We start from the raw sequence: 13,559 nt of genomic DNA, 5'->3' as shown, positions 1-13,559 counted from the left end.
ATAAATGAGATAAAAGCCTAGCACCAAGAGACATGATGGACCCAGGGCAGACAGAAACCACTCTGGCACCAAAGAACAATATTTTGATCATCAATGCTTTCTATCAAAAGATTATAGATCAGAAGAGGAAAAATGATAAACAAATGGCAAGCAATAGGATATATTGGAGTATATGAGGATGCCATTTGGTGTAAAACTAATTTGGCCTGACCTTGTTTTTACAAAAGGGCCTGACATGGACATTGAGCATGCATTGTGTACCTGTTTTAAGCATTTGCTTTGTTCCCAGTACAGGAACAAATGCCCTTAAGATAAAGATGCCACTTCCCCCACATTGGCATTTCCTTAAGGATAAGCATCTTTCCCTAGGCTAGAAATTGATTGCTGAAATCATCCTGTGACCACCCAGCTTGAGACAACAGACCTGCTACCTGTTGTGTTTGTCAAGACAGCAGACCTGCTACCTGCTGTGTGAATCACTTACCGGCTAAGTGATCTCAGGACTGTTGTAAAAGGGGCATTCCAATCACATGCAATACATGCTCTTTGATGGTATATAACGACTCTGTACACCCCACTTCTTTGGTGCCCTTCCTCCCTTGGGGAAGCAAGGTCCCTGGTTAGCCCTCAGATCTGGCTCATAATAAACTCACCACAATTTTGATTTATAGATTGATTATGGATTATGTCAACATTTCCAAAGTATAGTTTTACAGGATATAGAGTTTTTGACTAAAAGTTTTTTCTTTCAACATCTGGGTATTTTATTTCAGTGACTTCTGCTCTCCATTATTTCTGATGAGTGGTCACCCATTAATCATCATCAATTAATAATTAATTAATTTTACCCTATATATGATGAATTATTTTTCTCTTGCTGCTGACAAGACCTTATCTTTGTCTTTCATATCAGGAGCTCTCTATGCTATGTCTGGATGTGTATCTCTATTTGTTTATTTTAGTGGAGTATATTGGTGGATTTGTGGAAGATTCATCACATTTGATAAGTTTTCATCCATTCTTTCTTCTAATATTCTTTTTGCCCCTTTCTCTCTCCTCTCCTTCTGGTATTACCATTATGTACACACAGGAATATGTAGGTATAGTCAATCTTGGCCAACTGGTCTCTGAGGATCTCCTCATTTTTCATTTATTTCTCAGTCTGATTCAATCTTCTTTCAGAATAGAAAATTACTATGGATGTATCTTAAATCCCCAGGTTTTTTTTTTTTTTTTGCAATCTCAAATCATCTTTTTATCCCTCTAGTGATTTTTTCAATTCTGGTTTTGTACTTTTCTACTCCAAAATTGGATAAGGTTCTTGTTTATAATTTCTATCTTTTTACTGAGGTCCTCTATTTGTTGTCATTATCTTCACACTTTCCTTCCATTTTTAACCTTGATTCTTTTTATTCCTTTGAATATTTATAAAAGCTGCTTTGAAATCTTCACCTGCTTAATCCAACAACTGGGAACACTCATTGATTATATAGTCTCACTTTTTGTTCCTGAGAAATTGACACAATTTGCTTATTTGCATATACTTATTTTTTCCCTGAATACTGGAAATCCAAAATAATATATCATAGTAATTCTGGATTTTCATTTATTCCTTCTGAGAAAATTTTTTTTGTTGCTGCCATTTTATTTCATTATTTTAGTCACTTTCCTGAACTAAATTTGCAACAGCTTTCTACTCTGGAAAGTATGGCTGCTGTATATGTTCAGTTTAAAAAAATTTTTTTCTTCTGTTTAATTTTAAGTTTAGCTTTGTCAGGGTCATCCTTGTGTCTTCAGTTTAGTTTTCAGTCAAGGATTAATCAGGGGTTGTGCACAAATACTTGTCTTGCCTTTCTGTTACTGGATTTTTTTTTTGTGGGAAGGACATTCAAATTTCAGGTCATTTTCAAGTTTGGCCTGGATTTTACTTTCCATTCAAATCTCTTGCATCTTTTCTGTGTTGTGCACAGGCTCCATCAGTTGAGGATGCATTGATGGATGTGTGGTGGGTTAGGCCTGCCCTGGTATCTTTTCTTAGCATTTGCAGTCTCCCGTCACCATGGAATGCACTGAGAGTGCATTATTCCTCTTATGACTGTCTCATCTCCTGACATTCCCTATTAAATGCATGGCTATTTCCTGGTTTGTTTTTTGTTCTAAAAGGCCTTCTATCTCAGTTTAGCAAGGCAGTAAGTCCTTGTGTTCTCCTGACAAAGTGATTGCTATAGTAATTGACAATACTACAACAAATCAAGTAATCCCCTTTCCTCTCACCCACCCTGAAGCAGTGGCAGCAAAGCTAATGGATTTTACACCTTGCTGTGTTCTGGTTGAATTACCATGTTGACAGAGCTGTGACAAAAGAGATAGAAGCATCCTCAGGGAAGGAAGCTACATTCATTTTCTTGTTAAATGAGGTAGTTTTTATGAATAAACACTTTTTAATCTGCTTTTTGTTGATTTCCAGAGTACTGAAATGGTGGTGTTTGACAGTTTTTGTCCACCTTTTTAGTTGCTTTTAGGGGAAAGCTTTTGTTGACCTCTTCCTTCCATATTGCAGGATATCAGAGGTTTATCTCAAGCTATTTTAAATTTTTTAATTTATCGTTGTTTTCAGAAGCTTGATTGTAATTTTCCTAGTTGTAAATTTCTTTATATTTATCTTGCTTGAGTTTCACTTAGCTTCTTGTATTTAAATTTAAATGTTGGGTGTTTTTATCTTGTTTAGGAAATGTGGGGTCATTATTTTTTCAAATATCTTTTCTGTACACTTTTCTATATTTTTCCCTTTCATCTGAAACTCGCATTACACATATGAAAGAATGGTAGATACTGTCTCACAAACATACAATGATGAATCTCATGTGTTTCTCTTATCTCAAAGATCATAGTCCTATACCATAACCTGGTAGCAAATACCTCATATAATTTTCTAGTGTTATTCTGTCATGGCAAGAAGCAGAAGTCTTTGTGACTACTTCTTTTTATTGTCTTTCAAGAATTAGAAGTAATCTCAGAAATTATGTCTGAAATACTGTTGCTTCCTGAAGTTATATTCAAATCTCTTATCTCATCTCACATAAAATATATACATTTTTACCATTCCATGAATTACCTTAATTATAAATTAACTGTAAGGTAAGGATTACCAATTATTGATGCCCTTACTTAGTTGAAAACGTTATTATCAAATTCCCATGAATTACCATAGACTGCTTCACATGAACTCTTTCACAGGTAACCCAAACTCTATCCAAAATTAAGTTCACTATCTTCATGCTTGGTCCATCTTCTGATTCTTTTACTCCAATATGGATATATCATCATTACCCATTCTTCTCCATGTGCCAAATACAACGTATCATCATGCCTTATTCATTGTCGCTCACAAATATTTGATATTATGTAGCAGCTTATTTATCTCCTTTTTTGTTGTTTACTTTGGGATCTTATAATTAAAGCTATTGGTTTCCAGGTAATTTACTTTCATTCAGACTCACAATATAAAACTCATTCTCCACATTGCTGCTTGAGTGGTCTTCTATGGGGATCTCAATTTTATTGCCTTACCAGACACTTGATAACATGTTTGTGGAGGGGATGTATTAATGAATGAAAGAGTAATTGAATCAATGAATAGCCTATGACACTTGCCTTCATCCATGAGAACAAGAGAATACATAAATATGTATTCCATCAGTCAAAATATGATTTACTATTGTTTCCTAATAAATACATACATTTATATTTTGCCACATTTTTTCCAAATTTCATTCAGAATAAACACTTTATCCTACAGTTGTTTTTTTTAATAACTTACAAAGCTTTTAATGATATGGAATGCAAATAATTTATGCAATATTTATTCTCCCATATTGAATTTGTTTTGAATTCATCCTATAACATTTATTGAAACTTGAGTACTATATTCTAACTTATTTAATTAAGTTGATTAAAACTGAGTGTCTCTGAGAAAATCTCATTACAAATATTGTGTACCATCAATTTAATTAAAGCCACTATTCAAGATAACTTTTAACTACTTAGGAGATCATTAAACTTTTGACTTGGAAGTATATTTCTTTAATTATTTCATAAAATAACATTTTATTTTGTTTCAAAAGTTTAATTTCTACTCACCAGATTTCTGAACATTTCCATCATCAATACTTCCCCCTGGTGAATCAATCTGAAATTCACAATCTGGAGGCTTATAACCAGGAAAGCAATGACAATTACCCAAATTATTACATATCTGAAAGAGAAAAACAATAATTATTATAAATCATGTTAGTCTTTACATCTTATAAATAAATACTTAATTTCCAAAGAATAAAATCACTATTTTTCTAGGTTTATTAATACTATATGAGAAATAGGTGAGAAAAAGTAGTGAAAATTTTGACAACATAATGGTCAAGGAGAAAATCATGACCTATGTGATAGTATATTTCTGGCCTCTATATATTGACTTCGATAAGTACTGTGTCTTCCCTCATCATTTTTTAATAAATGGGATTCAATAAAATTATGGCCATTATATTCACAAAAGACAGCATGTCATTGGTTGAATTTAGAATTTTTCACAAATATCTCATTTAGTTATTGTGAATATATTGGCTGTCACCACTTCCACATTTCCTATTTATGCACTTTAATTTCTATATAAAATATTGCAATAAAATTACTATTAATTGACTTAGTCACTTTAATTTCTTAACCTAGCCCTTTTCTCAAAATTTGTTACTATTGATCAAAGATTTGTATTTCATTTTTGTGAACATATTTTCCAAAGTGAAATAATACGGAAGTAAAAAGTATTAAAAATAGACAATAAAATGAAGCTTTATGATAAGCTTGCATTTCAAACAGTTTACATCTGTGGAGTTTACATGTTATTTGTGCTTTTACATTTCAATAGTTTAGTATTAATTTTCATTTTATAGTAAACCAAATAAGTAATATTTTGTAAATTGAAACATTTAAAATGCACAGAACTAAAAGAGTCCTCACCCACTAATGAAGTCCCACTCTCCACTGCTAAGCATTTTCTTCATTTCATTCATATATACATATGTAAACATGTGTACCCACACCACAAACACATGTAAACAGACATGCACGGGGTTTTGCCAAACTAATATCAATAATGTTATACCATGAACTTATTCCCATTTCTATATTTATAAATATAGGAATGGAATATTTTTAAAAGTAGACATAATGTTCAATAATATAGATATTTCCTTAAGTTCTGCTATAGATATTGTTTCCTGTACATTTACATTCATACTGCTAAGTTGATTGTTTAAAGTTTATTAAAATTTTTAAACCTACTTTCCCTACACATCAAAAGTGATTTCAATAAAATGAGTTTTAATTATAGCCTTGAATTCCATAAGTTACTCTTATGTTTTATATACACATATCTCTACTTTAGGATACATAGTGCACTGGCTATAAACATGTTAATATAAAGTTTTGAAATTAGGATGGGAATGTCACTTATTTATCATTTAAACCTAATCCATAATTGTTTCCCCTTCCTTAATTTACAATATCTAAGCAACATAAGAAAACAGAGGATACTGTCACTGTATTTTGACTATTCATGAAAGAAGATCGTCCACTAGAGCAGAAGCAATAACTGAATAAATAATATTATACAAATTTTCCTAGATGAAGAATGACTTGATATTTCAGACTGGATGTGTGACTCTTTAATGGGAAAAATGAAACAAAAAACAAACTTTAGACACTTGTCAGCAATATTTCTAGGCTCAAAAAAAACACAAAGAAAAATAGTCTCACAACATTCTGCCCAAAGGAAGGAGAATTAACTTAACATAACTTTCCTCTCCAACAGCACCAAAAGCAACAGGACAGCACAACAGATTTTACAAAGTTTTGGGAGAGGTCAAGTGAAATTTAATAATCCTGTGACAACAAAGAGATCTTCTATGTTCAAGGGCAAAATTTTTGCATTATTGATATGCAAGGTCTCTAAATATTATCTACCACATACATTTTCTCTCTACTTTTTGAAAAAAAAGTATTATTCCAGTACCCTATCCCTTCCATTAAAGTAGGAGAACAATGTCATGTTAGAAAGAACACTTTATCTAAAATATCAAATCTAAATAGATTATAATATCCTTTACAACGTATTTTTTAGAAAAAATTAACGTAATGCATAGAATCTCTGAGGGACCACCAAGTCAAAGTAGCTACACAAAACACAGAAGTTAGAGACAAAAAGCAAAGAGTATGTAAAAGTACAAAAATGAGACAGACTTAATTGTGTGTGCAAGGAGCCATAGTCTTTTTTTTTAAGTTTTGTATAAGGATAGAGGAAAAAAGATATAAGACAAACTGCCAAAATGGCAAGGTAACAAGTGACAAAAAAAAGCTATACTACCGAATTTTCTTTGTATTTGGGCAAGGCAGGGCAAAGGAAGAAATTAAAAATGATTCATCAAAAAGTGAGGAAATGTATAAAGGGGAACTACAAGAAATAAATAGTATACAATGTAAGGAACAAAAGAAAGAATATTAATAAAAGACCACAATTATCACAATGGACTAAATAGTGAAAATTAGGAACTAGACCAACATACGTATAACAAAATACAAACGAAAATGTATCAATTATGCACATACCAGAAATCATGATAATTTTTGCAAACACTTATTACAGACTTAAACACTAAAGTGATAAACATAAGACATATGAGCACATATAAGTTTTAAACAATGAATTTGGAAATATGGATAGAATTTTTTAAATAAAATGCATTTTAAATAAAATACATTTTTAAATAAAATACAAATAAGCAACTCCTGCCACAGGAGAAATTTTAACCTAATTTTTTTGTGAGAGAATTGCTTTGTGAACATGATATCTACATATCACATTTTTGTGCTTAATTTGTCACATACATTTTTTGATCCAGAAATACTAATGATAATCTGCAAAATTTCCAATGTGGCAATTGAAAATAAAATAAAATTTTTGTACATCCATTTAAAATTTCTGACAACTGAAATTATATTTTAAGCTTTAAACAGTATTCTTTTTATTGATATATTTGAATAAAAATGATATGTATTTAACATGTACAACATTAAGATCTGATAAAAACATTAATAGTGAAATTATTTTTACAGTCAAAATAGTGAAATGATTATTATAGTAAAGCTAATTAACATATCTCTTCAGATAGTTGCCATTTTTCTATGAGTGATGACTGCACCTGAAATCTACTCTCTTGGCATATGTTCAGAGTTTAATACAATATCATTAAGTATAGTCATCATGCCTGTATATTAGATCTCTAGAGTTATTAATCCTACATAATTGCAACTTTGTACACTTTGACCAGCATCTCAGTGTTTCAACCACAGCCTCCATCTCTGGTAACCACCGTTCTGCTCCCAGCATTCTACTCTCTCCTTCAGTGACTTTGACTTTATTTTGAGATTCCACATAAAAGTGAGGTAATACAGTATTTGTCTTTCTCTGTCTGGCTTATTTTTCTTTGCATAATATCTTACAGATTTATCCATGTCGTCCCAAATAGCAGGCTCTCCTTTCTCATGGCTGAATTATATTCTATTCTGTGTGTATGTATGTGTGTGTATATATACATCTCACATTGTTTTCCATTCAGGCATCAACAAACACTTGAGTTATTTCCAAAACTTGGCCATTGTAAATAATGTTGCAATGAACATGGGAATTTCTTCAAGATTCTGATTTCATTTACTTTGAATATACAACCAAAAGTGAGACTCATAGATAATATGCTGTTTTATTATTATTTTTGAGGAATCTCTATACTTTTTTCTATAGTAACTAATAATTTACATTCCCACCAACAGTGAACAAGGGTTACCTTTAAGCCATATCCTCGTCAACACTTATTATCTTTTCCCTGTTTGATATCAGATATTCTAACAGATGTGAGGTGATATCTCATTGTGATTTTGATTTGCATTTCTCTGATGATTAGTGATATTGAAGACGTTTTCAAATATGTGTTTGTCATTTGTAAGTCTTCTTCTGTGACATGTCTACTCAGGTCCTTTGCCTATTTTTTAAATTGTGTTATTTGTTTTCTTGCTACTTGCGTCTGAGTTCCTTAGATATTTTGGATATTAATTCCTTATCAAAAGCATACTTTGCAAATATTTTCTCCCATAATGTAGGTAGTCTCTTCACTCTGTTCTAAAAAAGAGAGTCTTACTAGTAAAAGTTGTGTACATATGATGAATCAAAAAGAATACCACTACCATAATTGCCAACCTGTCACAATTAATGAGATTTCTGAACAACCTCATGCTCATAAAATTGGACAGGAATTGTAAATGATAGAGCTGTAAGTTAACTCTATCAATTGAAAATAAAAGACTTGCCTATCTGTTGAGATGTCACTAGAAAGTAAATAGAGCTTCTCCTGGATTCAGTTAAGATTTTACTTGACATTTTAATTACTGTTAAAGAGTTTTTCTTTTCAAAAATTTCAATTGAATTTTTCAGAGAAAAATCCAAATTATAGACATTTTATCTTATTTCATTCTTTTATGTATGCCATATTTCACAGTGAAAAACTTTATTGAATGAAAAAATACATCCAAAATGTCTAAGTAAAGTAAAAATAGAATCTGATAATAGATTAAGAAAAAAAATTGTATCCAATAAAACAAAGCATCAGTAACCTACAAGGGGCCAGCTCCATTGCTGAGTGGTTAAGTTTGTGCGCTCCACTTCTATGGCCAGTTTGGATCCTGGGCACAGAGCTATGCACTGCTCATCAAGCCAGGCTGTGGCAGCATCCCACATAGAAGAACTAGAGCAACTTGCAACTAGGATATACAGCTATGTACTGGGGCTTTGAGGAGAAAGGGGGCAAAAAAGAGGATGATTGGCAACAGATGTTAGCTCAGGACCAATCTTCCTAAAAAAAAAAAAAGGTGGTCTTTTAAAAAAAAAAAAACCCTTACAATCCATAACTTTTTTTAGATTTTATGAAAAATATTCAGGCTTAAGACATAAAACAGATAATTGAACAAAGGAAAGAAAAAGATCAGCCCAACAATTGTAGCTATAGACAATAAAAAACAAAATATGAAAATGTAGCTGTCTTGTTTGTTAACAGCCCATAGAAAATTAAAGATGATGCAGTGACATTTTATATCTTCTAAATCCAATCAATCAAAAATTATAGGTTGAGAGCCAGTGTCATGATGGTGGTGTAGGTGGACTCCGAACACAAGTCCTGCCATGAACACAACAAATTTACAACTATTCTTGGGAGAATTACCCTGAGAGAGAACTGAAAACTGAATAAAAACAACTCCCACAACTAGGGACAGTGTTGACTGAGGAGGAAGAGGCAGGACTTTCTTTCTGGAGAAGAAAAAGCAACTTTCTAGATGCAGCAATTCACTGCTGGCTGGGAGCAATCCCAAGGTATGAAGCCTTCCCTGGAGGAGTGGGGGATCTGAGCAGTGGAGTGTCACAATAATAAGCAGCTTTTGGGTGCAGCACAACTGAGACAAGTGTCATAATGTCTGGCTTTGTGAGCTCTTAAGAACAATGGAGAATATCCTCAGTAAAGCTATCAGACATGGGGGGAAAGCCTGCTCTTAAAGGGCTCATGCACAAATTCACCCATTTCAGAAAACAACCTAAACTAGCCGGAAAGAAAAGTTCACAGTTCTTTGGTGAAAAGGGACTCACTTGATAGGCTCTGAGTGGGCTTAGTGAGAGTTGAGGTCCCAGGCTGGATCTACCTCCAGAGGGACTGAGACATTGGCAGCAGCCATTTTTGTGACCTAGTTCAGGAGTGCTGACACAGATGCTGGCAGACACTACTGGAGTTCTTCCCCTGGCCTGTTAGCCCAGAGTCTGCCCCACCCACTAGAACATCAATTTAATCCAGCTCAGCCAGGGAAAGCAGTCCACCCTAGGGAATGTCCCCACCCAAAAGCAAGCCCTTGGGCAACTTGTGGGTCTGCATGGGTGGGGTGCCTGGAACCTCTGCAGCCAGGCAAATGGGGCCACATATGCAGGGCAGGGCATGAGCAAGGCACAGGCCTGCATTGGTGGAGTGTGTGGGGCCTCTGCAGTGGGGCAATTGTGTATGCTTCAGTGAGTCAGGGAGTGTGAATGGGGCAGGACTGTGTTGACAGGGTGTGTGGTCCTGCAGGCAGTGGGGCTTGTGCTTCTCAAACAGCCACATAGGGGATCAGCCCCACTTTCCAAAGCTTGAAAAATTGGGTGCTCCCATGCCTCCAGCCAGCCCCACTCAGCTGCACTCCTGAGAGAGCTGACAACAGTCTTACAGGTTGGAGACATACAGCAATTGTAAGTCCCTGAGCTTAGTAACCATCCATGCTGGAGGCTTACTTACTTAACAGAAGAACTGCAACAAGAATGTGCTATTAGTCCTTGAAGCCAACTGTGCTGGGGCTCCCCAGACCTGATAAAGTGACTGAAGGCACCACAGCAGCCACACGCAGTTGGGCATTCCAACCAGCTGCTAGGAGGACAGTCTACATCTGCATCTGCAGCAAGAGTAACTCTTCCACAACAGGACACATGTGGCCCACACAGCAGACACTCCTGGAGTATTTGGAATTGGTGATGAGAGGGAAGCACACTGCTGGACCTCATAAGGCATCTCTCACATAAGGCCAACTTTTCAAGATCAGGAGACATAGCTGACCAACCTAATGCATAGACATAAGCACAGAGAAAGAGGCAAGAAGAGGAGACGAAGGAATATGTTACAAAGAGGGGAACAGGACAAATCCTCAGAAAAAGAGCTCAATGAAACTGAGATAAACAATCTACCTGACAAAGAGTAAAAACTAATAGCCATAAGGATGCTCACTGATCTTGATAGAAGAAGGGATGAACACAGTGAGAACTTCAACAAAGAACTGGAAAATATAAAAAAGAACCAATCAGAAATGAAGAATACAATACTGGAAATGAGAAATTCACTAGAAGGCCTCAATAGCAGAATAGGTGATACAGAAGCACAAATCAGCAACCTAGATGAAAGTCTAGAGGAAACAACCCAAACAGAACAGATTAAAGAAAAAAGAATTAAAAAGAATGAAGACAGTCTAAGGGACCTATGAGACTATATCAAGTGCACTGACATCTGTATTATAGTGTGTTCCAGAAGGAGAAGAAAGAGAAAAAGGGGCAGAGAATCTATTTGAAGAAATAATAGCTGAAAACTTTCCTAACCTACAGAGGGAAATAGACATCCAGGTACAGGAAGCACAGAGAGCACTAAAGAAGATAAATGCAAGGAGGCTCACACCAAGACACATTATAATTAAAATGTCAAGAATTAAAGATAAACATAGAATCCTAAAATCTAAAAATCATAAAATCAGAGAAAGGCAACAAGGGACATACACAGGAAACCCCATGAGGCTCTCAGCTGACCTCTCAGCAGAATCCTTACAGGATAGAAGGGAGTGGCATCATATATTTAAAACACTGAAAGGAAAAACCCTACAGCCAAGAAAAATCTACATGGCAAGGTTATCATTCAGAATGGAAGTAGAGATAAAGAGTTTGCCAGACAAGCAAAATCTAAAGGAGTTTATCACCAAGAAATCAGCCTTACAAGAAATGCTAAAGAGACTTAAGTAGAAAAGAAGACCACAAATAGGAATAAAAAAATTATTCAAAAAAAGCAATAAAATCACTGGTAAAGGCAAATATGCAGTAAAGGTAGAAAATCAATCACCTATGAAACTAACATGAAGGTCAATAGTCAAAAGTTTTAAAATTATCTACTTCCATGATAAGAGGGTAATGGATATACGTGAAGAAAAAAGAGGTTAAATATAATATAAAAAGCATAAAATGTAGGAGGAGGGGAGAAAAAGAGTAGATCTTTTAGCAAAATATCAAAGTAAGAGACCATCAACATAATATAAATTGCTATATATGTAGGTTATTATATATGAACCTCATGGTAATCACAAACCTGAAACTTATAATAGATACACAAAAAATTAAGAAAAGGGAACTCAAACATAATATTAAAGAAAGCCATCAAACCACAAGGGAAGAGAACAAGAGAAGAAAGGAACAGAGAAGAACTACTAAAACACCCAGAAAAAAGTAACAAAATGGCAGTAACTACATTGTTACCAATACTTCTTTTTTTAAAAACTCTTTTTTTTCTTTTTCTCCCCAGAGCCCCTAGTACATAGTTGTATATTTTTAGTTGTGAGTCCTTCTAGTTGTGGCACATGGGATGCCACCTCAGCATGGCTTGATGAGTGGTGCCATGTTCATGCCCAGGATCTGAACTGGTGAAACCCTGGGCTGCCACAGCAGAGCATGTGAACTTAACCACTTGGCCACAGGACTTGCCCCATCAATAACTTCTTTAAATGTCGATGGACTAAATGCTCCAATCAAAAGGCATAGGATGGCCAATTGGATAAAAAACAATACCTATATATATATGCTGCATACAAGAGACACACTTCAGACTTAAAGACACTCACAAACTGAAAGTGAAGGGATGGAAAAAGATACTCCATGCAAATGTCAAAGCAAAGAAAGCTTGGGTAACATTACTTACATCAGACAAAACAAACTTTACAACAAAAACTGTAACACAAAACAAAGGACACTACATAATTATAAAGGGACCAATCCAACAAGAGGATAAATACTTGTAAATATCTATATACCTAACATAGGAGCACTTAATATATAAAGAAATTATTAACAAGCATAAAAGGAGAAATAGACAGTAACACAATAATAGTAGGGTAATCTAACACTCTGCTTATACCAATGAATAGATCATCCAATGAGAAAATCAATAAGGAAACATTGGCCCCAAATGACCCATTAGGTCAGATGGACTTAATAGATATGTACAGAATATTGCATCCAAAAACTTCAGAAAATTCCTTTCCAACGAACATGGACTATTCTCCAGGATAGGTCATTATTAGGCCATAAAACAAGTTTCAATACATTTAAGAAGATTGAAATAATACCAAGCATCTTTTCTGACTACAACAACATGAAACTAGCAATCAACCACAGGAAGAAAATCAGAAAAGCTATAAATATGTGGAGATTAAACAAAACACTTCTGAGTAACTACTGGCTCCACGAAGAAATCAAAGGATAAATAAAAAAATAACTGGAAACAAATGAAAATGAAAATACGACATGCCAAAACTTATGGGATACAGAAAAGTTGTTCTAAGAAGGAAGTTTATAGCAACAGGCCTACCATAACAAGCAAGGAAAATCTAAATAAACAATGTAACAGTGCTTCTAAAGGAACTGGAAAAAGAAGGACAGAGCCAAAAATCAGTAGAAGGAAAGAAATAATAAAAATCAGAGTGGAAATAAATGAAATAGAGAAAAAAATCAATGAAACCAAGAGCTGGTTCTTCAAAAAGATAAACAAAATTAACAAAACTTTTGCTGGACTCATCAAGAAAAAAAGAAAGAAGGTTCAAATAAATAAAATCAGAAATAAAAAAGGAGAAACTTC

The 13,559-nt window shown here is 34.2% G+C and overlaps 1 protein-coding gene across 1 annotated transcript in view; it reads right to left on the bottom strand.

Moving 5' to 3' along the window:
* LOC106832509 (disintegrin and metalloproteinase domain-containing protein 18-like) overlaps positions 1-13,559 on the bottom strand; it is a 187,463-nt gene that overhangs the window by 72,915 nt on the left and 100,989 nt on the right. Inside the window, exons 17-18 of the mRNA XM_070499714.1 lie at positions 4,137-4,255; positions 1,688-1,689 (exon numbers count right to left, since the gene is read on the bottom strand). Of these exons, the coding sequence (XP_070355815.1) occupies positions 1,688-1,689; positions 4,137-4,255 (121 nt within the window). The remainder of the gene's footprint in view (positions 1-1,687; positions 1,690-4,136; positions 4,256-13,559) is intronic.

The sequence above is a fragment of the Equus asinus genome, chromosome 27 (genome assembly GCF_041296235.1).
Source record: "Equus asinus isolate D_3611 breed Donkey chromosome 27, EquAss-T2T_v2, whole genome shotgun sequence".
NCBI lineage: Eukaryota > Metazoa > Chordata > Mammalia > Perissodactyla > Equidae > Equus > Equus asinus.
The sequence above is the reverse complement of the archived record's forward strand: the minus strand, read 5'-3'. Positions and strand labels throughout refer to the sequence as shown.